The following is a 26,950-nucleotide window of genomic DNA, read 5'->3' on the forward strand; positions in this document are numbered from 1 at the left end:
TATGGATGTGAGTGAAGGCTTCCGTCAAAGTTCAGGTCAGGTCTCAACTCATGTACAGAAGTTTTATCCAGCATAGACTTGTAGTGCAGCATAGTAAATCTGGCTGAGTTGGAGAGATGTTATTATACCATATTCTGCAGCACATAATATTTGTAGCCACATGTTAATCACTTTAAATTTACAGCTCATCCTATGAGAAAACATTATATTTTGTAAAGGCCTGCAACACCACACCCTATCTAAATTTATTACAGCTTACACTTGATTTGCCCTGTGGGCTGGCACCACAGCTCTGATTCATCTGATTTTTTTTTTGTTTAAACACTGACAAGCCTACACATGTTTATTTCATTAAAAATAAATATATAAACCTTGCAACAGTGTAACTGTTTAAATACCAGCAGCCTGGGTGATTCAGTTTTTACCATTATCAAGTGCGGACACACGTGTCTCCTCTGCCACCTGTTATGCCACAAATGGAAGTAGACTGGATCAGTGCGGCCACATGCTCCTTGATCTGGGTCAAATATAGGCTGTTGTTCCAAACAGTATAACAATAACAATATTATATAATATGAGGGCTAGTATTATTAATGTAGGCTGTAGGCTGGTGCATAGTTTGGATGTTTAAATTAAATATTACAACCTCAGCTGGAGTTGGACCGCAACCATGATTTCTTTCCATGCTGCGTTTCCCCAACTTCCTTTGATGCCACTTTTTAGGCTGCCAAATAGATCCAGTTAGCTAGATTGGTCCTAGGACGTCAGTGCTTCCATTTGTAGCTCAAGAAGTTTCTCTTTTTGTTCCATATTACGCTCTGCCATGTCATAAACTCTCCAAGAATTTGTTGGGGCGGAATGACGACCACATTTATCAATGCATAATGTTACGGACTAGTCAACTCTAGGGATGTCAACAGCTCAGATAATGGGCTAGCCCTAACATGGAGTGTGTCATTGAAGGAAACAAATGGAGGAAAGAACGGAACAGCAGACTGGTTTGCCAGGCACGAGAAATAATACAGGTAGGCCAGCTTACCAGGTCCGCAGGCTAGGTGCATTCAGAGGCTGGTCAGTCAGTCCAGGCACCGCTAGCTCTGGCCGCGGCTCCCGGTGAGTGGCGAGCTCCGTCCTGGCTCTTCCCAATAGTTCATTTTTTTGTAGTTAAAATGGATCTGAAAACAAACATAAACTAGTTTCACTCTCAAAGAGTCTGTGGCTTGGCTGGGTGTGTGTGGCTGTTGTCCTCTTCAGCGGCACTTTCAAACGGGGCGACTCCTCATGACATGGCAGCAAACATTTTTACTCTGCTGCGCTTGCACACCTGAATCTTGTCACCTCATTAATTAACTCCAGAGGGTGCGTGCGCACCTCAATGACGTGACGTAAACAAACACACAGCTCAACCATACCTTTATTTCTCAGTGGAAACCAGTCCAAAACATAAATGAAAGACAAGAAAAAGGAAAAGAAAAGAGGAACTATAATCCCCCTATCACTCCTAACAATAATCAATGCACACATTCCTACATTATGATTGGCGAGGATTATAACGTGTCACAAATCACAAGCAAACCCAATCATTAGATGATTTCTGCACTCAGATCTGCGCTGGTTTGTATGTCAGATTGATAAATGAGGGGATAATGTGCCAGACAGTAACTTTGCTGGGCACAACTTACAGCATCTCTCCTGGTTTCCTGGCGAACCCACTGTGATGACAAGATTCCAGGAAGTGACTACATCCAGCTAAAATAATTAAATCCTGAAGAATGATTTTTTCATTTTGTTTTTTGTACGTTAGTTAGTGAGCTTTAGTGGCTGCTGCAGATTTTGATGTCTTCAGACAGAGCCAGACTAGCTGTTTCCCTGTTTCCAGTCTTTGTGCTAAGCTAAGCTAATCAGCTGCTGCTTCGTATTTAAAGTACGGCGCAGTGCTCAGTCTTCTCATCTTACCCTCAGAAAGGAGGTTAATAAGCCTTTTTCCAAAATGATGAATTATTCCTTTACAAAAAATATGCAGTATTTTACATGAGAAGACTCTCATTGGTTTTTATGAAATGTAATTTATTCACATGGGAACTTAAGGTCTATTTCACATCGCCACATTCCGTCGTCATGATGGAAAAATGAAGAACATGATCCGAGTTGAGCAGGTGTGAAAATGAAACTCACCTCATTTCCAGCGCGAGATAAAAAATGCAAGTGCGATAAACAAATCAGCACTTCATGACTGGAGATTAAACACAGAAAGTCATCACTTTATTATCTGATGTTGATTCATGGGATAGACTCTCAAAGTCACCCAGTAATAAACTAGACATGTGACTCTTCATGATCCTTTTATCTTTGTGGAATCTAATCAGATGTCGGTGGCTCGCCTTCCCCCAGAGGGACTGTGGATAAGTGTATTATCTAGATCATTCCACCGCTGCTAACGAAATCACCACCAGCCCATGTTTCCTACCCAAGAGATGAACCCACCCTCCCTTCAACCAGCTCACAGAGCATGCGCACACGCTCATGCACACACGTACACTCTCTCCTGCTGGTGTGATTAAGCCGCTGCTCTCCGCTGACATTAGCAGATCATGTGACTTTCATCAGGAAAGGGATCTAGGGACATGAAACCATTTATTTGTGGACATAAATCCACGCAGGCTCTATTTATAGAGCTGCTTACTATTTATGAATATGTACTTCCTGTTCCCACTGGCTGAAAGTAAGCCCATCCTGCTCTGGATCAAACAACTCTATTTTATTACTCTGACAGACAAGAGGCTACAGGTTGGTGAGACAGATGGGGATGCATGGCCAAGCATGTTTCAGTGAGTGGTCTTTAAAAAAAAAGAAAAGGTTTGAGGTTTTGACTGTGAGGGTGGACACGGGATCAACAGAGTAACTGAGAGCATGAAGAGCAAGCATCTGTGTGTCTGAGAATTGTGTGAGGGGAATGGTTATGATACGATGAGAGCGAGGCAGTTGAGTTCAACAGCCTCTGTGCCAAGGTCAGTATCATCACGTTACCCATATGTTCATCCTGCTGCGGACTCAACGTGGCTAAGGGGATGCCGGGTAAAGTTTAAGCAGATGCGCCATGTCTTCGTGTGTGCTTAAAGGGTCTCTGAGGTACCCTGAAGCCTATTTTCCTGTGTGTTTGAGCCTAAGAGAGTAAACACAGTTTTTAAATTGGCACGGTGCTGCAGTGGTTAGCATTGCCCCCTGCAGCAAGAGGGTTTCTCGCTCAAAACCTCAGGCCCGCCCTTCTGTGCAGAATCTGCATGTTCTCCCCGTGTCAGTGTGGGTTTTCTCTGGGTACTCCAGCTTCCTCCCACAGTCCAAAGACTTACAGGTTAATTGGTGACTCTAAATTGTCCGTAGGTGTGAATATGAGTGTGAATGGTTGTCTGTCTCTATGTGTCAGCCCTGTGATAGTCTGGGAACCTGTCCAGGGTGTACCCCGCCTCTCGCCCAATGTCAGCTGGGATACACTCCAGCCCCCCACGACCCCTAACAGGATAAGCGCTTACTTAAAATGAATGAATGGACATTGATGGTGCCCCCAAGTGTTTACATTGCAGCCCGTTTCGCAGGCAATAGACTGAATCACAGTGTTTGTGTACAGTAACTTCTGGGCAGAAACTTTCCACGTCACGTACATAAAATGAAACAGTGCTGAGCAAACACTGCCTCCATTTGTTAGGTTTTGGACACCTAAAAAAAAATCAATATCAGTTTAAATGAATATGATATTTAGAATATTTTCATGACTTTACCTTGCTGTTGTTACCTCAAAGTAACCAGACTCCATTGAAAAAAACAGTAATTTTACTTTGCATGACACACAGTGCTGCAGGTCCACCCCCTGTCTTAGTGTGGAGGGCAAAGCAGTGAAAATGTTCCAAATATAGCATACACTTAAACTGATATTGATTTTTTTAGCACTAAATTCTGGAACCTATGCATAAGTAGTCTCTGTGGACCCCCGCCCATCCTTCCTCTCTTGATCCATGTCTCTTTCACATAACTCTTGATTTATTTATTCATTTATTTTAAAGTCTTTTTTCTTTCGTTCTTACTTTTCTTTTTTGGAGCCCCGATTTCCCGTTCTTGGAGAAGATATGACAGTGTATGTCAGTGCTCCAGCAGCATAGGCAATCACTCACCTGGCTTTACCTGTGTTTAAAGATGAATCCTAGTGCAAGGACCACTGCACCTTAAAGGGGCAAGAGGGGCCTCAGAGTGCTTTCACTATCTTTTTTTTATAAGTTCAGTCTTTCAATCAATTTATTTCACCAATTTTAATGTAGTTATTACACTAAGTACTTTGAGGAAAAGCCAAAACCAAACTTTTCATTCCAGGTTTTTGGAGGGCTCCAACCAAAGCCCCCGGTTAAAATATGTTTGATAGGTCTGACAGTGTTTCACTATATATCTTCAGATGTTACAGTTGAGGCTGAAATAGTCATTGTCATTGTTGTTGTTAGTGCAGCGTCACAGTGATTTAGTCTAAATTGGACTAGTTTTAAAAAATATTATTCCTATCACTCACTTAGACACAAAAATATTGAGGAAACAAACATCCGGGATAAAAAATACCAACGTTTCCTTTTTAACAGAGAAAAAGTGGACAGTTAATCATATAAATGTGTATCTATCCATGCTGTTTAAACAGAGCGTTCCTTGTTAGTGACTGGATGGGTTGGATTAGTGCGTGATTTGTGTGCCTGCTCTGTAACATCTTTGTCACTCTTGGATTTTCAGAAATGCTGGGACTGTGTATTTGCTCAAACTAAACTTGCAGCCCCTCACAGATGTACAGCTAATGAGAGTTTTCTGCACACAGGCATGCATTACAAAATAAGACACATACAGCAAGTCCGTGAGGCAACACACTGAATCAGCAGAGAAGAATTAAAGCGTAATTTGATTATGTTTTAGCCTTGTTCCATTTGACACAATTTGTGATGCATCGTAACAAGCAGATGACACCATTAAATAATCAAGCAATAACATATTCCAGAAGGGAGGCAGTGAAATGCTATCAATATGCATAGTCGGGGGAGATTTACAGGCAGGCAGGCACAGGTTTGCGCCAAGGAGGCTATCGTTCACCTGAGTTACAGTGGCTGTGATTGATCACAACAAGAGTTGAGACTGACTCATTGTGCCAGAGCCCCACAAGAGTTTCAAGGTTGTTCACATTAACAGCAGTAAATTTTGCATAATTGATAGCAAGCTCGTACAACACAAGCCATTCCTCACGAGGCTATATGCAACGGAAGCCATTCTTTTCCTCACTAATGGCATCTTAAGCTCCGGGTGTAATCCAGCTGGATATAAAAATGGACATGTGGTTTATGAACTTAAGAAGTTTGCACAAAAAAACTTGTTTTGGATGCTGTTTTATGGCTGTGACACAGCGGATCTAAGATGGTAATTCTGCTTTTAATTTTGATTATGCATCTGTTGCTTCAAAGGCCTTTTCCAGTTTTCCCAAACAAAGTTTGTGTTACAAATCATCACATCACCGTGACATTTCTTTTACGCTCCTGTGGGATTTATGGACCAGAGCCACATGGTATGATGCTCAAAGGGCTGGAGGACATTGTATTATTTCCACTGCCCTCCACAGTGCTAACCAGTGCCCTCTGAGGAGCGCTTCCATGCTTGTGTAAATATGTACCCACTCAAGGGTAAGTTACATAGCCATGTTTAATCAGCTATAGAAAAATGCACAGGCACACATACACAAACACACCCTCAGCCTTTTGTATACTATGCATGAGAGAATAATGCATGAATAGTCTCTCCCTACATCTCCACTCTGCCTGTAAGATGACACTGCTGAACCGTGAGCCATGCTGCTGGTGGTGAGCATGGCTATTTCATCCATACTTAAAGGTCCAGTGTGTATGATTCAGGGTGATGTACTGGTAGCAATGGAACATTCTATAAAAAAGTATGTTTTCTTTGGTGTATAATCACCTGAAAATAAGAATTGTTGTGTTCTCATTACCTTAGAATAACCCATTTATATCTATATACAGAGCAGGTCCTCGTCTACGGATATCATCATGTTGCACCGCCATGTCTCTACCTAGAACGGCCAAACCAAACACTGACAACAGAAAGGGCCATTTGCATTTCCACATCAGCCACTGTAGCCCCTCTGCAATGAGAGCACTGGGAAAACATACATTCTCTAACACAATCTGCTTTAGTCAGTGTTTTTACCGGTTTAAATCACCAGCACCGTTTATTTTGAGGATGAAGAGGCATTTATGGATAATTCAGCACCTGGTAAAAACCCCCTGAACATCTGGATCAGAAATATTGTGAACACACCTTAAGTTGTAAGAGAAGACAGGTGAACGTGCATTAGCAGGTGCTGAGTGAGTGGCCCGTCTGCTACATGCCAAACAACATAGGAAAAACACTGATTTGTAATGTGAAACTACTTAATTTAGTGATTTTACTGGTTTAAGTCACCTTGTTTGTTTGTTTTGGAAAGGAGGAGACCTCTGCAAATTATTCGTCTTCCAATACAAAGCTCCTGAAGAAGTATCAGCTGGTTGCAGTCTTCAATCCTCACCACTAGATGCCACTAAATCCCCCTAAATTTTACACACTGTTACTTTAACTGATGCAGAAGGGGCCATGGCAGGGGTGGATTAGGAGACAACATGTGGAATGTGGAAGGGAAGATCTTCTTTAGCATTGTGGCTCAAAGAATGACAAACTACCTGAAGCACAACGGCCTGATTGACACAACGGTGCAGAAGGCTGGAATTTCAGGCTTCTCGGGATGCTTAGAACACACAAGCGTAATCTGGCATCAAATCCAGTCTGCAAAGCGGGAAGGGAGAGACCTACATGTCTTATTCCTGGACCTAGCTAACGCTTTTGGATCAGTCCCCCATTCTCTCATCTGGACAGCCTTCGACTTCTTTCATGTGCCAAAGAACATCACGGACCTCGTCAGAAACTACTTCCAAGATTTGCAATTCTGCATAACAACTACGGAATACACAACATCATGGCAACTACTGAAAGTGGGGGTAATGGCAGGGTGTACCATCTCCCCACTGGCATTCACCATGGCGATGGAAGTGATCATCTGGGCTTCCAAGTGGGTCGTAGGAGGAGAACGCCTTCAGGATGGACAACGATTACCACCTATCCGCGATACATGGACGACCTGACCACCCTGACCACCACCATCCCATGCACCAGGCGTTTGCTGGGAAAGCTTCACAAGAAATTGACATGGGCTCGTATGAAATTTAAACCCAGCAAATCCAGGAGCATTTCCATCATTTCAGGTAAACTCGTAGACCAGAGATTCCACATTGGTGAAACACCCATTCCAACAGTGTCAGAGCAGCCAGTTAAGAGCTTGGGACGGTGGTACAATGAAAGCCTTACAGACTCAGACCAGTGCAACCAGTTGAGGGAGGAAACCATCAAAGGTCTTACCACCATAGATAAGACCTCGCTTCCTGGTAAGCTGAAACTCTGGTGTCTGCAGTTTGGACTGCTCCCCCGTCTAATGTGGCCCCTAACAGTCTATGAGGTCCCGATCACCAAAGTCGAGAAACTGGAGAGGACAGTCAGCTCCTGCCTAAAGAAGTGGCTCGGACTTCCACGTTGCCTCAGTAGTATCAGCTTGTATGGACATGGTGCCCTGGAACTGCCTGTCTCCAGCCTCACTGAAGAATACAAGTGCACCAAAGTGAGGGAGGCTGGCCATGACTCTGACTGAGTCTCATGATGCAGCAATACGAGCAGCCGCCCCCAGACTGGCAACTGGGAGGAAATGGACTCCATCAGAAGCTGTACAGCAAGCAAAATCAGCCCTCAGGCATGCAGATATAGTGGGACACGTCCAACAAGGAAGAGCAGGGTTTGGATTTGGTCCAAGTCGACTAACGTGGCGCAAGGCTCCAGCCACCGTGAAAAGGAAACTAATGGTAGAGGAAGTTCGGCGCCAAGAGGAGGCAGATAGATGCACAAAGGCAGTCTCACAATCCAAACAGGGAGAGTGAACCAGCTGGGAAAATCTGGAACACCGTAAGCTTACCTGGAGGGATCTGTGGGAAATGGAAGGAAGCAGAATCAGCTTCATCATCAGAGCTACCTACGATGTTCTTCCTACTCCCAAAAACCTTCACCAGTGGCTTGGAGAAGATCCCACATGTGCGCTCTGTCAATCTCCTGCAATGCTGAGGCACATCCTTACTGATTGTAAAACCAGCCTGTCCCAAGGACGCTACACCTGGAGGCACAACCAGGTCTTGCGACAGCTGGCAATCATCCTGGAAGGAAGGAGAACCACCACCAATGCCCTCCCTCCTCCCATGCAGGGACTTCCAAGCACTACCCCTTTTGTGAGAGCAGGCGAACGTCCGGCCAAAACACTGGCAAGAGCAAACACGACCCTCCTTGACCCAGCCCATGACTGGAAGATGCAGCTTGACCTTGACCACAGGCTGGTCTTTCCAACAGAGATAGTAACAACTAATCTCAGACCAGACCTTATCCTGCGGTCAGCTTCTCAGAAGCTCCTCTACATCCTGGAACTAACGGTACCATGGGAAGTTGCTATTGAAGAGGCGTACGAGCGGAAAAGCCAGAAGTACACTGAAATAGCAGCCCAGGCAGAACAACGCAATTCGCGTACTAATGTGTTTCCGGTAGAAGTTGGGTGCAGGGAGTTTGTTGCTAAGACCACAACAAGTCTTCTTAAGAAAATGGGGGTGAAAGGACAGGCCTTCCGCCAAGCAGTAAAGTCAATCTCAGAGGCTGCCGAGCGAGGCAGCAACTGGCTGTGGATAAAGAGGAAGGACCCCAGTTGGGCTGCGAGATGACCGTTGAGGGGTAAAAACAGAGGGGGGCACATCTGGGACACCAGGTGTCGCCGTTGAGCCCTCTGGAGGTGTTGTGGGTCTAAATCAACGAAACACCAAGGATGGAGGGTGCCCACCTGATGACCCCAGTGAAGTATTTACCCCTCTCCCACTCAAGATACCACGCAGGAAGCTGAGCTGATTATTCAAGGGATTGTAACATCAAGTCCTACAAGCTTTACTATTACTGAGCACAGATATGCAAAAGGCCCCACCACCTCTCCTACAGAGGAGCAAGACACACAGACTTAATGGTGGATTTGCCTCTTTTTTTAATTCTTATTTACTATTATTGCATTTCTTTTTCCTCTTGAGACCCTGTGTCTTCATATGAGGGCATTACATTTTGGGTTTACTGGACCTTATTCTTCATTCTGCCTTTCACTCTGCCTTAGGCCTGTTCGTGTTCCTCGTTCGTGGACGCTTTTTGTGCCATCTAGTGGTAGTAGAACCACAGTACACTGTCAGTCTGTAGCCGATCTCGACACAAAAGTGCACTTGCTTGAAGACATTTGGAACTTGTCATCAGCTCGTTGAAGGACATAGGGACTTTATTATTGTCCTGTTTGAGGAAATTAGGACTTTATTGTCGTCTCATTTAGTTGTGTTCACTTTAGTTTTTTGTACTTATCGGGTCCTACTATTCCCAAATAGCTAGGAGAAATTAAAACTGCATACCAAACAAAAGTTCGGCATCTTATTGTGGTTTTGTGTCTATTTGTGGTCATTTTGTGTCTCTTTGAGATCATTTTCCTTTTTTTGTTGTCATTTTCTGTCTGTGGACATTTTTGTAGTTATTTTGTTGCTCATTTTCATCTCTGTGTAGTCATTCTGAGTCTCTTTGTGGTCAGAGCGTGTGTTAACTTGAGTGACGTTTTGCAGGTGAAGGTCAGGGAGGGCCCCCGGCATTGTAGGCCCCTGGGCCTGCACCTGTTAAGCCTGTTCAGTAATCCATCCATGGAGCATGGTACAAGCAGAATATGCCGCTTATACAGGAAGTAAATTCAAACATGTTGAATATTAGCTTTATTGATAGAATATTAAAAAGGGGGTAGGACAACACATTTTAATGATATATTTTTTATCTTTATTTATTTTTTAGTATGTTCAAAATAAAATCTAATCTCGAAAAGTCAAGATATCATGTTCACATATAAATGATGAAGAGCTGCTTGCTGTTGAAATTGTTGCATAGTCCTGTATAAATTTTCATTGCCTGTTCCCTATGTACTGTATTTGCAGAGTGGAAAATGCAATACATCTAATGGAGAGATGGTAATATTACACAGTGTAAAGCTTCTTGTCTATCATAACTCAGATTCAGATGGTAAAGCATAGATTCAGAGGGATTAAGCAGGATTAATTAACCCAGATACAAACCTTGAGTATTTAGGGAAGGCGACGTGATGACAGACAGCAATTAGTGCATGTGCGTGCGTGTGTGTTTGTGTGCAAAGAGCCTTCAAACGCACTGAGTCAAGGTCCCCGAGCGCAGAGCTTTGTAGCAAAAAATGACAGCTCTTGTCTCATTCAGACAAGATTCGTGGGCGAGATGTCTCAGTGCGGCATTATGAGCTTTTGCAGCTTTGAGATGTGACTTTGGTGTGATCAAAAATGTCTGGATTCCAAAAGGAGTTCTGCACAAACACAATTATGGGATCAATGTTCATATTAATGCCTGCTGCCACCAGGCATGGAGGTGAGTTTCAAAATAGCATCTGTTTGCGAATTTAAATGTGAATCAACGCCCTGCGTGAGGCTGCAGGCAGGCATTACATTCAGGCTCACTCTCCGCTTGTTTCTCCCAGTAGAGGAAGATCTGTGGCATTTTAGAAATTACAATGATTAGCCCCACAACGTTGTTACAACTGCAGGTCAACAGAAGGTGACAAAGGAGGCTCCATCAGTCATGGCCTCATGGCCTGTTTGCTATTCATTACTAATGAGAGCATTTTCTCTGTGACATTTCCTGAAACAAGCACAAACAGGATGGCGCTCAGATCTGTCCAGATTCCAGCTGAAAAAATTTACTGTTGACAGTGGCCTCCAACGGAAGCACACAAAACCAGCCCTCTGACGGATAAAAAGACCAATTATTGTTGATACAGGGATCATGGCTGCTCTGTTTTCTGTTTCTAAATGTTTGGTGGTGTCAGTGAAGCATAGAGGGCTCATACATGGCAGGGGACTTCGGTTTTACCCGACGCGGCTGATCCAGTCAGATGTGGCGCCTGACATCAACTGTGTTATTAAATTTTCACACACTGCTGACTGCAATATCATCAGGAGCAAATACTCACTGCTGTGTACCCTCGCATGCTTGGGTCTGTTTACTCATGTGTGTATGTGTGTGTGTGTGTGTGTGTGTGCGCTGCATGATCCTGTGCTGTGAGATACAGTCATTAGAAGTCCAGTAAAACTATTTCCAGCTCCAACACTGGCTGTACTTGCCTGATTTATTTCACCCATTTACAAGGTCAACACAGACCTGGCTCTCAGCCCGGAGAATGATTAGTTATTAAATGTCTAGCTCACCTTTAAACAAGTGCGTTGTTGGGCATGAGTGGAAAATAAAATAGCAGAAAGTGACGTGTGATTTGCAGCTGTTACTTATTTGCCTTTTTTAGGCGCGCTGTATATCAAATCAGCCTCTGCCTCTCCTCAATATAATGTTGAAGAATACCTGAACAGATGACTCGGCAGTTTAGTGAATCAGCAGTTTTTTCTCATAAGAGTAAAAATTCCGCCCTTTGTCCTCGCCACTTTAGAATAAGAATGAGTTTGGAAATATAACTCTGCAACTGTCAGTCTGCAAGGCCCAGAGTCCAACACGAACAACACTCGTCACATACCAATGTTTGATCATGGACCTTCCACATCCAGATACGACTCAAAAGGTACCCTGGATATGTTGAATGTTGACGATCTGGCACACTGTGTCAAGTTCTACCTGTTACAAGCATTGTCTTCTTTCAAGATACACTTCCGTTTTCACAGGAAATTTAACGTTTACATACAGTCTCTTTCAAAGTAAATGCACCACGTCAGTGCAACAACACAAATTGACGTTTTCTTTCCTCCAGCAACTGACGAACGTGGTTGGGTTTAGACAACAAAAACACGTGGTTAGGTTTAGGAAAGAAACAGAGTTTGGCTTTCGAATCTTTCAGGATGCTAACACTGCTCTCTCGGATAAAAGTCAGTGTTTGTTGGATGCCTCCTGCTCAACATAGTTGGACTTTCGCTGCCTTAACTCTTGTTCTTGTCCCGCCGCATTTTCCCCTGAAGCCAACGGGCACCATTAAACTATAATGGCGACCGGCCGCATATCATGCCGACGTTAAAGGATGGCTTTTTTGGTCAGTGTCTAATGCCAGTCATTGCCCAAGTGCCAGATTTTGACGACTTTATAGTCAGACTGGGTTGACACGAAAGCCATGCCGAAGGCTAAGCAATGTACTGCTGTGGAGAGATCAGCGACAAAATGTATTTAAGCCACCTAAAAAAATCAGTATCCGTTTAAGTGTACGCTACAATACAATAGTAGAATATCTTCACTGCCATCAGACAGCAATTTCCAGCTGGGAACTGAAACTGTTATATCACTCTCTTCAAAGCCAGACTCCACTGAGAAAAAGAATGATTTAACATTGCTGAACACAGAAGCTGCTGGTGCACCACTGCCTTCATCGGTTTGTTTGTTTGTATTATTGTGTGTCTTTGGTGTTTAAAAGGGTTCATGCAGATTCACCAAAGTCACACAATAACACAAACTACCTAACGTATGAAGGCAACAGTAGACCAGCAGCTCCTGTGTTCAGCAAGGTAAAATGACTGTTTTTGTCAATGGAGTCTGGTGGCTTTGACGAGAGCACAGATGGAGAACTGAAGCTGTGGAAACAGGCTGTCTGCCGTAAAGGTAACGAGGTGAAGATACTCTTAATATAGCGTACACTTAAACTGTTGAAGAGGGTCCACAAACCAATGGGTGATGTCATGGTGGCTACGTCCATTATCTTATACTGTCTATGTATGTAATACACTGACTATGGATAAGTACTCCATACAACCCCACTTAAAAAAAACAAACTATCCCTTTAATAATAAAGTTTTAAATCAGTGAGAAACAGTTTTGAACCTCTTAAATCTATTCATTTAAAAATCTATTTTCATATAGGAAGTGTTTCTCTTACTCAAGAACTCCCAGCCTCCTCCAGGCACCAGCACATCATCTATTCAGGTTTTATTTTAGACTGAGATTTATGTCTGCCTTGACTTGGAAAATGTTTCTGGAGATAATTTGCTGCAGTGCAACCCCAAAAGCTGCTCAAATCCCAATTTCTGTAACCATCACGATGAGACTGTCAAACCTCGGCGCCTGGTGTTTACTGATGATTTGTACCATGAATACTGTGACGCTAAAGAAGACAGCTCATGTAATGGATGTTTTATATCTGGCGTGTCACTAAAGCTCTCGGATATATGTTGTTTTTCCATAAAATGCACCGTGGCATTCGATATCCGGCTTGCTCATGATGCACTTGTTCTCTTGCACCGCAGATTTGCACAACAAGAGCCTGTTGTGCTTTTTTAGCTTTCTGGTCAAGCTGTTGCAAAACAGTGTTGTATACGAGAATTAGTTGTTTGGCTTTAGGCCTTCAGTTTGCCCAATAGATTAAGAGTAAATTTATGATCTTGCTTGGTGAAAGTAATGAGCGCCAGCATTGTAGCTCAGTCAGGAAATAATAGTCTCCGTGCACACTGGGCCCCGGTGATGGTCAAAATGGATGAGTATAATGAGGAAGTTTGTATCTTCATCTTCCTTGGTTTTATTCCATCTCTGCAGTATTTTAAGAACTGCGTTGACGTCAATGGAAAAAAAGGAATAAAGAGTTTCAGAGATTGAGGGTTAAAGTAAACATATTTACAGACGATTCTTTAACACAGCTACCGCTCGCTAGGTTGTAAACTGCAAACCCATGTACTACCTTCAAGGGCGAAAAGCAAATTCTTAAGCCGTCTCCTTTGTCTACTGCACCACTTCTGTGAAGCACTGCCGGGAAAAAACATGGGCTGCCTGAAAAGGAGGTGGCCTTGCTGGCTAAGCATAAGCAGGCTGTCTTTTTGAATGCCTTGGTGCGCTTATCTATTCTGTCACAACGAATGGGAGACTGTCCTTGAGAGGACATGCACGACAGACACAATGAATGAGAGGTCACAAAGAAAGCTTGGACGACTCTGACAGAGCGTACAGTACATGCAGAGCTCCAGCAGATGTGATGTTACCATTCCTCTGTATTTTTAATGAGACAGCGCGTCGAGGCTTTACGTAAATGGTGCCAATCAAATGTATAGTAACATGCTGTGAATGCTTTTATTATGCTTTCTCTCCCTGCCCCCCAGCTGGTGCTAATAACATCTCTTTTACCACAGTAGATGATAGTTTGACAGGCTTATGATCAACTGACTGGTCCACTCAATCACTGATTAAGTAAAAGTGGCGATGATTGGAGACTGGGGTGTTATTTAAGTCTATTCCGTGGCGGCACACTCCGATGTGTGCGTTCAACTTTGCTGTACAACTTTTCAAAACGGACGGAACAGGTCAGCTTGGATTAAAGTACATATCCAATGTCCAAAAGAGTCTCTGTCAGGGCACGACTACTGACAGCTGAGCTGCTAACTTGCTGAGGCAAAGTCTACTGAGGTTGAAAGATTAGATGTACCCTTAGTACTAAATAAATTAAAATCCTTTTGAAATCACAGTCCTATTAATATTCTAATTGTAACCTTCTCTATCTTTGAGTAGGCACTTAAGCACCCTTGTTTGCACCTAAAGGGACAGTTCACCCCAAAATCAAAAATACATATTTTCCTCTTAACCTAGATTGTTTTGGAGATATCGGCCGTAGAGATGTCTGACATCTCTGGTTTGCACTTGGCTTGTGGTGCTTGAAGTGCCACAGAAAAACATTTAAAAATCTCAACAGCAATGTCTCTTTCCAGAAATCATGACCCTCAGAAGTCAAGATAATCCACAGACCTTGTTGTGAGCAGTTTCAAGTAGGAACTATTTTCTTTCCACTGAACTACACCCACCAGCCTTATCACTGCGCAGAAGGAAGCGTGCATCTACTGCTAGCTCAGTTAGCACCGATAAGCTAGCTAACGTTATGGTTCAGCTGAAGAGGACGCCATTAACATCTACATCTCTTGCTGTAACAAGCATTAGCCTCTCATCTATGAGTAGATGCACACTTCCTTCTGCCTTCGGCAACTCACAGCAAAGCAATTTAGACTGATAAACAGCACTAATGTAAAAATGTCCACGTTATATGTTTCTGAACACCATGAAAAGTTACACTACGTTTTATATGTACCATATCAACATTTCTAAACTGACATGATATATAAGCTGACCTTGTCATTGGGATGTGAGGGGGATTGTGGATGGCATGTCACCCAGGTGAAATGCCTGCCAAGATGCAGACCCCTGTTCGAAACCAACAATCCTTCTTTTTGGCGACCCTTTGCAGCGTTTCCATGAACCTGGTCTCACTATGAAGTCATCGAAATCCAGTGCTTTGGCGGTGACTTGCAGTGTCAGACACTGACGTGATACACAGCCGGTCGCCATTACGGTACTCGGCAGCGTCAGAGGGAAACATGGAGGGACAAGAACAAGAGTTAAGGTGGTGAAAGTCCAAGTAGGGCACCCGGGAGAGTGGTGTTTGTGTCCCGTAAGATTATAAAGCCAAACCCTGTTCTTTTTTCCAAAACCTAACCACATGTTTTTGTTGTCTAAATCAAACTACGTGGAAAGTTGTTGGAGGAAAAAAAACATCACTTCGCGTTGCTATACCAATGTATTTTGAAAGAAGACAATGCATGTAACAGGCAGAGCTAGACACGGTGTCCCAGAATGTCAACAACCAACGCACCCAGGGTACCTTTCACGTCACTGGACGATTGATGAGGTGCTGTGACAACAAACTTGGGTGTATTTTACTGACACATCGCGGTGCTTCCTTGTGCGTTTGAGCCGCCGAACCTGGGTGTTTTTCGTTGACCCATCCCTGCTTTTCTGGCCGCTTTTGTGGCACCAAATGTGGGTGCTTTAAGCCAAAACCAGATCTTTTCCTAGACATAACAGAGTGATTTGTGTGCATAAACCTAACCACACTTTTACCACAGCGTTGTTAAGAAACTTAAAGTTAAGCCAACTGTCTACAAAATATTGTACAGATGTAATGTATCCATGGTTTGCAAAGACATACAATACAAATATTTTTTCTGGTTTTTGGAGTGACTACAGGTAAGAGGAAAAATATGTATTGATTATAGGGTGAACCGCCCCTTTAAAGCTGCAAAATCTAATATTTTCCTTTAAATATAACAAGCTTTATGTAAGTACATCAGAAACACGTTGTTGCCTCACATCTGTCCTTGAGCGCACAAAGTAAGTGAAAGCCTGAAGTTACTTTTCAGCCCTTCAGAAATCCGAGTGACTTGTTATAATTGACCCTGGTATTGCTTTATTTAGCATTATATTCCTTAAGTATTGATTCCTGCCTACAGGAACATAACTCAGTGGGAGGCTGTCAGGACGGCCGTGATGCAGGAGATAACAGCAAGGGAGAGAAAAATAGCATACCACTCACACAGTGGCTTTGGAGACTAATTACGTTGTATGTGTCACCTTATAGCATTTTGAGGGCTGAAAGCAGTGGTATGTGTTTAGAGCCTGAGGGCACAATCTCATTTTACATTCAGCTCCTTTTGTAGCTCCCCATGGCTGCAGGGAGCTTTCCACAGTTTTAACATCAAATGACATTTACAAAGCAGAGGCTCTGAGTATTTGCTCTGGCAATTGATGCCCGTGGTGTTTGCCATTGCTTTGTTTGATTTGTTGGACGCCAATGTACTGCAGAAAGTGCAGAGCCTGTGTGAGTTTGAATAAGTCATTTGCTGGTAATGATCACTTCATGTCTGAAGTGTAAAGGGAGTAAGATATAAAAAACACATGGCAAAGGCTGGAAGGGATTTACATTTATAAAGACATGCATACCAAGGACATATGTGATGTCTTTTGTCTCAAAGGTTATGAAACTTGTCTCATGTTGAGAGAGAATCAGCTGACCATGAGGGACATCTAGTGGTTTATCATGAAACTTCATCAATACCATTGTATTGTGTGGCATTTCAAACAGGAGACTCCCACTTGTTACTTCTACTGTCAGAGATACCAGCAACTGTTCTGCATGATGCTTGTTGGAAATACACATGGAATAAATCCTGTATCCAAAGCTGTGTCTGAAATGTTTCCAATGTGTCACTGCAGTGTTGTGGTATAGGTATCTTAGCAATATATTAAACATCTATGTGCTGTTTGAAGCTGCTGTCTGCAGTTTAAACTTATTACATTTAAACTCATGTAAACACAACACCTATAAAGTTAAACCAGAATACAAAAACAAGGAAGAAATGAATGCATAAAAGGAAAAATACGTTAAAAAGAAGAAGAAATTAAGCTTATATTTGTCGCTACACAAATTACAACTTTCCAAATAACTTATTTATAACTTAACTTTAGTTACAAACGCACATGAGGGTGTACACGGTGCAGAATATGGTGTAATGTGTGTTTTTATTGTATTATGGATCAGTTGCCTCCAGGGAGCGCCCGTTTTCAGTGTTTAGTCCATTGTCCACCTTCTCTACCTGCCGACAGGAACTGTCAAGTCAGACAGAGGTATCCACAACAGTACAGGAACACGGCCTTCAAAATAAAAGCATAAAAAATGACATTACATCTTCAGTGGAATCATTAGAAGTGAAACCAGCTGTGAAATGATAATAAAGTGTGACACTAAAATCATCTGAAGGGTGCTGTGTTTAAATGTTTAACTTAACATTTAGCCAAAAAGTTTGAACTTTTAAACACTAGTAAAGGCGGTGGTAGAATATTAACAGAAGATTTGTTCCTGTAGAGACTGAATACATTTTTGAAAAAATCTTAATTAAGATAGGTCTACTGGTTTAGGTATTACTACTGCATATATTCTATATTAATATTTTACATTTTGATATCTGAAGTACTAGTGTTAAACATGGTTGCATAATGCACATTTTATTTTTATTTTAATCCACATTTTATTTCTACTTTATTGTATTTACAGCTTTATATTTACATGCTTAATTTCATACTCTTATTCTTATTTCTTATAATTCTGTTTTCTGAACATCGGAGCAAGTGTAACAAATCATAATCTCCCCTGGGGATCAAAAAGTATCTCTGATTACTGATTTTTTGATTTCTGTACTTATTTCAGTGTTTGGGAGAAAGTAGTTCAGAAAAAAAGCTATTGTAGTGAGTTTCATTTACTAAGAAAAAATATGTTGTCCTAATAGTTACAGTTACTGATTAAATGTTGGTGATTACAGAGGGGTTACATCCAAATATATTATTTTTGGTGAAGACTTCAAATGTAGATTTTAACATTTATTCTGTTGCTTTGCATCGTTTCGCTGTGCAGGAATATCTTCTTTTGGCATAGCCTATTTTCAGACATCTTTCAGCTTTATTGTCCAGTTTAAACATTTGTTGGAAAAGTAATCAAATGTAATAAGTTACATTACTTTGATGAGGTTATTACATAGTTACATTACACACTTTTAACAGGGTAACTAGTAATCTGTAGCTTACTACATTTCTAATGTAATCTTCCCAACACTGGTACTTGTACTTGAGTACTTTCATTTTATGCTACTTTATAATTCTACTCCAATAAAATTCAGAGAAAAATAAGTTAATTTTACTCCACTACATATACCCGATATCTCGTTACTATTCAGATTAACATTTGAAAAACAAAAGGTGATCAGTATATAAAATATGATGCTGCGTCTAATCAGTGCTTGGTTTTACTTTTGATTCATACCTGTTACACACCAGTACATTTTACTGATAATAATTTAATTTAATTGATATTGAAAAATAATTAATTTAATTTAATAATTCTATCTAATTTTATTCTAATTTACTGTAACTTAAGTGAAATTTGAAATGCAAGTATTTTATGTATAATTGGGTATGGAAAAAATATTTCTTAAGTGTGGTATCACTACTTTTACTGGAGCAAATGATGTGAGTACTTCACTGCAACATATTGGTGGTCAATAACATGACAAACAAGGGTTTTAATTTGAAAGTAGCCAACCGGAAACTGTGTTACTCCTTTATACCAGTGAGCTTGACACCTGTGCACCTTTCCCTACCTCCACAGGCCTCCTCCCTCCTCTCAACTAACCACCTACAAGTTTGACAGCTCAGCTCTTTTAGTGCTCAGACGCAGAGACGCAGCAGCAGCAGCAGCAGACAGCTGGACTCTCCCTCACTGGACTTTCCTCTTTTGTCTTCCTCCCAGTTTGTGTCTTTTTTGTTGGTATGTGTGCGGTTTGCGTCTCCTGCTGGCTATGAGGAATATCATGTGTTCCTAGGTTTGGTCACTTTTCCCCGTCGGACCTTTTTTTATATATTTTTTTAGGCTGGTGTCGTGTTTTTTTTTTTTTCTTTATCGGGCGTCGCGAGAGAATAAGTTAAACATGTCGCGGAGCGCGGAGGAGGTGAGCAAGCTCACTGAAAGTACATACAAGGTGGGTAACGTTAGTGAAACAACAGGTGCGACCACGACACACACGAGACACAAACACCTCCATACACCCATGTGTGAGCAGCTTCACCCGCTGTGTTCCAACTTTCTGGTGACGTTTCACAGCTCTACGTTTAACAGGTGTTTCTATATCACTAATACAGGCGAAGATGAGTGAAGGGTAAACTGGACTCAAATAACCTTCTTTTATGTGGTCAATAATATAGCCGAATTTAGGCTAATATATGTTAAAACAATAAAGCATGTGTTATGAATGAGTGTCAGCACTTTAAACAAGTTATTTTTAACATTTAACATTAAATTTATTGTTTTCTTAAGGAAACCTGGCCTGAGTAATTACCTCTGCATTAGAGGAGATAGACTGCAGTGCTCAGACAGTTTACCAGCAGATATTACTTGCTGTGTAGACTCTTTAACTGACTATTAGTGAGTTTGGATCAGTGGTTTTGGAGAAAATAGCCCCACCCTAGGAGTGCCATTTCCTCATTAAAGGGTTGCCTCGCTTGATCAGCATCAGTTGAAGAGCTCTTTAGTGTGCTCTGGCATCTGTACCATGCAGTAATTAACTTGATTTTATTTTCTGAAGATAAGTGTGTCCTCTGAAAGTGAATTGCTGCACTGTTGGAGTGCAGAGAAAGTGTCCTTCAAAACCATTTAAATGAACGGTCAGTTGGTTGATAAGGGAATCCTGTTTGCTTTGTGGTTTCATGGGGTTAAAGGTGCAGTGTGCAGGGTGTAGGGGCGTGTACTGGCATAAATGGAATATGAAATAATAAGTATGTTTTCATTAGTTTAAAACTTCTTCGCATTTTCGTAACCTTAGAAGACGCCGTTTATCTACAGGGGGAGCGGGTCCTCTTCCACGGAGTTCGCCATGTTGCACAGCCATGTTTCTACAGTAGCCCAGAACACACAAACCAAATGCTGGCTCTAGATAGGGCCATTCACGTTTTCCTGTTCTCTCATGTCGGCCATCATGGTTAAAAGCCCCTCCGAGACAAGAGTGTTGGAAAAACGCTATTGTTTTTTTTTTTTTTAACATCAAACTGTTTTATTCAGTGTTTTATCAGTTTAAATAACTGGTTTCGTTTGTTTTGGAGTGAAAGAGACCTCTGCGGATATTTCAGCTCCCGGTAAAAACCTCCTGAACATCTGGATCTTAAGTTATCAGAGAAAATAGGAGAGCACACATCACCAGGTACTAGCTCGTCTGCAACATGCCGAACAGTGTCTGAGAAACAGATTTGGAACTTGAAACTGCTTTATTCAGTGTATTTATTGATTTAAATCACCAGATCTGTTTGTTTCGTAAAGGAAGAGATCTCTGCGGATAATTCGGCTCTCGGTAGAAACCTCCTGAACATCTGGATCTTAAATTATCAGAGAAAATAGGTGAGCGCACATTAGCAGGTGCAGGCTAGCATCCTGTCTGCGACATGCCAAACAGCACCTGAGGAAAAAAACGATTTGTAACATGAGACTGATTTATTCAGTGTCTTTATCAGTTTAAATCGCCGGGTTTGTTTGTTTTGGAGAAGAGGAGATCTCTGCAGATAAATCAGCTCCCAGTAAAAACCTCCTGGACAGTGAAGGAATCCTAATCACGCTTCACACATGAGCGAAGTTTCAGCTGGTTGCAATCTGCATTCCTCAACACTAGATGCCACTAAATCCTCCACGCTGCTCCTTTAAATGAGAAATCTATAATGAAAAACAACACACAGTTATATATCATATACGTACATGGATGTGAGTCACAAATCCAACCATGGATTTTAATTTATCACACTGTGTAGCCAGGTCTGCGTTAGAGTTGCCATTATAAGTTGATTGGCAACTATTTCTGTGATCAAAAAGCCAAAACATTTGCTGGTTTTATGCTTCACATCATTTGAAGACGTCACCTTGGGCTCTGGGAATATACACAGCATGTTTGACATTTTATTGATAAAACAATTAATTGATTAATCAGGAAAATAATGGGCAGTTATAGTGAAAATAATAATTAGCTGCAGCTGTAGTCTGCACGCTCCACAGGTGGCAACATGAGAGTGATAGATGGTATCAACTGTATAAAGAGGCTGGAGGTGAAACAAAAAAGTAAGACTTAATTCTTTTCCTCACAGCACTTAGCCATCTTGAATAGCTTTTACCCGCCGGGCTCCTCTCGGGACAGCCCCCACAGCTCCTTGGTGTGATGAAACGCAGGAAAAAGACTCCAGGTTTAATAATTTAGCCGGCTGTGTGTGCTGTGTGGTAAGATTATACAGTGAGCTCCTCGGCAGCCATCACCTCTGGCTCTCTGCTATAATCAACAGTAACAGTGTGTTTACATGAGTGGTGCGGCGAATTAGGGCCGAGCTGTGTTTTCTTTGTGACCACAAAGATTTTTGTGTGCATATTTCATGAAGTCTGGAAATGAGAGGATCCGAGGTGTGTGCAGTGTCTGCAGCTGACGGGTCACTTATTGACAAAGGTCTGAATCAGAAGTGGGTGAGCACTGCTAGGCAAATGAAACACTGTTTGCCATGTGTGACTTAATGCAGTTTTACCAATGTTTAATCAGTCCCTGCATCCTGGTCTCGGGTGTGAACCTAAGTTGAGACCTGATGCTGATATGACACGGAGAAAGAATAGTGTCCGGGCTGAAGACATCATAATCGATGATAATTCCACTGTGTGACTTTGACTAAGGAATGTTAAGAATGGAAATATTTTCTTTTTCTGTCCTCATTGTCAAAGTGGTTTTGTTTCCTCTCATACTTTCATTCTTCCTCATTCTTTCTTGTTGTTGCAGTATTGTCTTTCACCCTTAAGTCTCTGTGTGTCGTTTAACATGAAACATCTTTTTGTCTTCAGTGACATAATGGGACAGACTGCCTGCATGTGAACTGCGCCTAAAGGTCATAGCTCCTGTTAATGGATAGTCAGCAGGGTTTAACATGACTGTGTGTGTGTTTCATTCTTTCCCACAGCTGATGTCACTCAGTCAGGTGGACAGGCACCCACCTGTTGAGTCAGCTCAGACCTTGAATGTAGTTGTGACTAACCGTCTCTCCTTCTGTCTCCACCCACCCAGAGTGTGATGGACCAGTTCAACCCAGGACTGAGGAATCTGGTCAACCTGGGCAAAAGCTATGAGAAAGCAGTGGCTGGTGAGCATTTTTACTACATTTAAAGGAACAGTGCACCCCAAAATCAAAAATACACATTTTCCTCATGACTGTGGTGCTATTTGTCAATCTAGATTATTTTTGGAGTGGGAGTTGCAGAGTTTTGGACATATCAGCCTTCTCTCGATTCTAGTCACGCTACATGGTGCTCGAATTTGCTGCTCAAAGTGCCAAAAAAAGTTTCATGTAGGAGCTCTTCTTTCCACTGAACTACACCCACAAACTTTATCCTTTTTCATTTTTCTGTAACCACATATCCTGTTAGGGGTTGCGAGTGGGCGAGAGCCTGGATGCACCCTGGATAGGTCACCAGACTATCACAGGGCTGACACATAGAGACAGACAACCATTCACTCACCTTCACACCTACGGACAATTTAGAGTCACTAGTTAACCTGCATGTCTTTGGACTGTGGGAGTACCCATGAAAACCCACTCTGACACAGTGAGAACATGCAAGCTCTGCACACCCCTGGTTTGAACCCCCAGGAACCTTCTTGTTGTGAGGCGACAGTGCTAACCACTGCACCACCGTGCCACCATATCATTTTTCCGTGACCGCGCAAAATTAAGTGTGTGTCTACTCGTTACAGACATTAATGGTGTCCTCCTCAGCTGAGCTCTAACGTTAGCTAGCTCAGTGGTGCTAGATGAGCTAGCAGTAGACCAGTTGGCCGGTGTAGTTTGATAGAAAGAAGATAGTTCCTACATGAAACTGCTCACAGCAAGGTCTGTGGATTATGTGAGTAACCAGGCCATGACTTCTATAAAGACACATTGTTGTTGAGTTTTGAACACCACAAGCTGAGTGCCATGTAGTTCCATTATATTCAAGAAAAGGCAGACATCTCCAACACTCTGCAGCTCACTCCAGACAATCTAGACTGATATATAGCACAACCGATAAGAGGGAAAATATGTATTTTTGACTCTGTGGTGAACTGTCATTTTAATAAACATTCACAGTAACTTAGAATTTGATAAACAGATGCTTGTAACTAGAAGGCTGACAGGTGGCTGGGAGAATAAGGTGCACCCGAGGCAAACTTAAGTATCTTTTTATGGAGCATATTTAGGTTGTTGTTCAGTACATTAGGGAGCTGATTTTTTTCCAAACTATTCTAACAAACATTAATGATCATTTTATCGTTTTCCCAGCGATGATCCTGGCGGGAAAGTTGTATTTTGATGCTTTGTCTAAGATTGGGGAGAACGCTGCAGTGTCTCCTGTCTCCAGAGAATTAGGTAAGTTTCCATGTTGCCTTGTCCTCTGGCTCTCTACTGAGATAAACTAGGAGAACTCTGCAGCCTGTGGAGATACTTGTTCCTGCTTTTCCTGACACAGTTGTTTTTCTCACTTGGGTCTCAGATCATTTAGCTGGTTTCCAGGGGTGCATTTGTACTGTGTATGTTTACAATTTATCAATATATGCTAAAGAAATGAATGAAGGACATTTTCTGGGTAATTTCCTCTGCATCAATAGTTTCTTATTGTATCCTCTATATAAACGCCATTTTAATTGTAGTGTTTTATAGCAGTACCTTGCAATCAATAGAAGTAAAAGAATGACAAACTGCACATTTGTTTAAGCAAGAGATCAATGAGGTAAACAGTGATAACTGCAATATAAAGCAAGGTAACATACAGGAAATACCCCGAGTCATTGGTTTTGAACTCTGCCAGCATCATGCAAGTCAATCTATTCCCAAAAAAGTCTGCAGTGAGGATCTCAGGCTACACTGAGTCTCCATAAATAATATATATGTTTGATATACAGCTTGCAATCCATGCAAAGCCTTAAAGGAGTAGTGAGTAATTGCTGATTTGCAGCCAGATAAAACCTCTCCCATGTGCCAAGGGTGAACTACTGGTCAGGATTTCTTCAGTTCTCATTGACCAGGAAGTTTTTACTGGCAGCTGAATAATTCACAGAGGTCTCTTCCTCTCCAAAACAAATGGACGTGGTGATTAAAACCGGAAAAAACACCAGATAAAACAGTTTCACATTACAAATCTGTGTTTTCCTGACATTATTTGGCTCGTCACGGTGGGGCTGCTAACTATGGTGGCTGAATCGAAAACGTGAAACACAAACGGCCCTTTTTAGAGCCAGTGTTTGGTTTGTCTGTTCTGGACGACTGTAGAAACATGGCGGTGCAACATGGTGAACTCAGTGAAGGAAGAAGTGCTCCCTATGTAGATATAAATGACCCATTCTAAGGTAGTATAAACATGAGAATTCTTATTATACACTAATGAAAACAAACTTATTATATTAGATTCCATTTATGCCAATATATCCCCTTAACTGTACCTTTAAATGTAATCTACAAAATATGAAAACATACTAGATGTTTTCAGTTGAAGGCATTGGATGTACCTTTTTTGTCGTACCTCTTCATTATCTTTGAGATATACATGTCACAGAGCACTGTAGCTTGAACACAGCAGCAGTTATTCTGTAATTAACGCCAGTCGATGCTTGTGATGGAGTCATGTGTGGTAAGCTCATACAAACACTGTGGCGCAGGGTTTGTTTGGTTCTCTATTTGTTTCTAACCAACTCCCCAGGCTTCAGTTCCCAACAGCTCATTTGCAGCGCAAAGATGTCTGGTCCCCTAACTCACTGTCACTGGTGGCTCACTTTGATATAACCACAGTATGTCTCTCAGCTCCCCTGCTGATTAGCAGCAGAACTGCTAATTAAATTCAGCAGCACAATGGGAAGTGCCACCTGGTGTTGCTCTGGTGTCAATATCTTGGCACAATTAAAGTGGTACTCCACCCAAAATATGAAACGCCGACCCTTTGTAGACTTGAAGGATAAGTAATTTTGCTCCTTAAGTAAGCACTGTGGCTGGTGAGATTAAATATCATGTTAGCTGCAGTGGATTCTAAAGCTGACAAGTTGTTCTTGTGCAAAAGAGTGTGATTATAAATCCACGTCTCAGCTCTCCATCCCTCCATCTGTTCAGCCTGTTGGAAACAGTTATTGTTTTTGTTGCAGAGACTTGAGTGTTTGTGCCATATGAGAATATTGACAACTGAGAAATAAATTATGCTGCAGGAGAAGATTGAGAAGTTTCAATTGATTTTTTTGTGCTTTCAGCCATGACTAAATGTATGACAGCTTTGTCTAAATGTAGAGATGGTTGAAATCATTGTAGACTGACGTATTTACCTCCTAGATGTAAACATAAACACATGACAGGAACACTTCGGGGTGTTATTGGTTTGATGCACTTTCTCTTTCAGTCTCAAAAAACAAACTGGCATGTCATGACACTGTGCCGTCTATTTTAGGAATGACAAAGGCTGGACACTGTTGGATTTTACCCCAAAATATCCAAATTGCTTAAAGAAAGCTTATCTGTATTTAAAGGTATACTATGCAGGGTTTTCCTTTTTTTTAAAAAGCAATATAAAGACTACAAAAGTAATCCCTCTCAGTCATCACTTACGACCCATTAGAGGTGTGCGGCAAGGTGTTTATCTGCAGACTCTGCCTACTACCTTGGGGCTTTTTGACAAGGTAGCAATCAGATGGTAGCAGCACGCATTCCAAAACGAAAATGCAAATACAGCAGGGAGAAACAACAAGTGCACAAAACTTGTTCCAAAACAAGCGTGAGTCTGAGACTGGCTTTCACTTTCACTGGTGAGCACTAAAGGAGAGGATAGGGAGCAAAGTGGTGTTGTGTGTTTTCTGTTGGACAGGTACTGTCAGTTAGCTATCGAAAGTAAGAACTGTATAATAGTATAGTAGCTTGCAGTGTATAAACAAGCAGTGTAGGGAGGAGGGGCCAGGTGTGAACGTTTTGTTCACTAGGGCTGCCCCTTGAAAGGTGAAGATTTGAGTCATCAGTCGGAGACCCCTCGGCCACTGAGATTCCTTCCAGTTTAGCAGACATTTTTTTTGTGAACGTTTCAGTCTCCAGATTTAGCTGCAGAGTGAGCACTCCTCGTTGTCATGCTGCTCTTCGGTACAGGCAGCTGCAGACATGGAGGCAGCTGCTTGGAGGAAGACATGCTTTGCCCCATCAGGCTCCCAGACAACATTATTTTCTGCCCTCTGCTCAGAAGTGGTGAATTTACAGCTCACAGCAACTTATCACGATACAGTCTCTGCTGGCTTTTGTTTGATATCTAGTGTTCTGCTCTACAGTTCCTGCATAGTATACCTTTAATGTCCAC

The 26,950-nt window shown here is 42.0% G+C and overlaps 1 protein-coding gene across 1 annotated transcript in view; it reads left to right on the top strand.

Moving 5' to 3' along the window:
- The first annotated feature begins 19,252 nt into the window (after window positions 1-19,252).
- The window catches only part of baiap2l1b (BAR/IMD domain containing adaptor protein 2 like 1b), a 49,431-nt gene continuing 41,733 nt past the window's right edge, over window positions 19,253-26,950 (top strand). Inside the window, exons 1-3 of the mRNA XM_033645090.2 lie at window positions 19,253-19,565; window positions 22,662-22,737; window positions 23,914-24,000. Coding sequence (XP_033500981.1) covers window positions 19,515-19,565; window positions 22,662-22,737; window positions 23,914-24,000 — 214 coding nt within the window. The 5' untranslated portion in view covers window positions 19,253-19,514. The remainder of the gene's footprint in view (window positions 19,566-22,661; window positions 22,738-23,913; window positions 24,001-26,950) is intronic.

Source organism: Epinephelus lanceolatus, chromosome 18 (assembly GCF_041903045.1).
Source record: "Epinephelus lanceolatus isolate andai-2023 chromosome 18, ASM4190304v1, whole genome shotgun sequence".
NCBI classification, from domain to species: Eukaryota; Metazoa; Chordata; class Actinopteri; order Perciformes; family Serranidae; genus Epinephelus; species Epinephelus lanceolatus.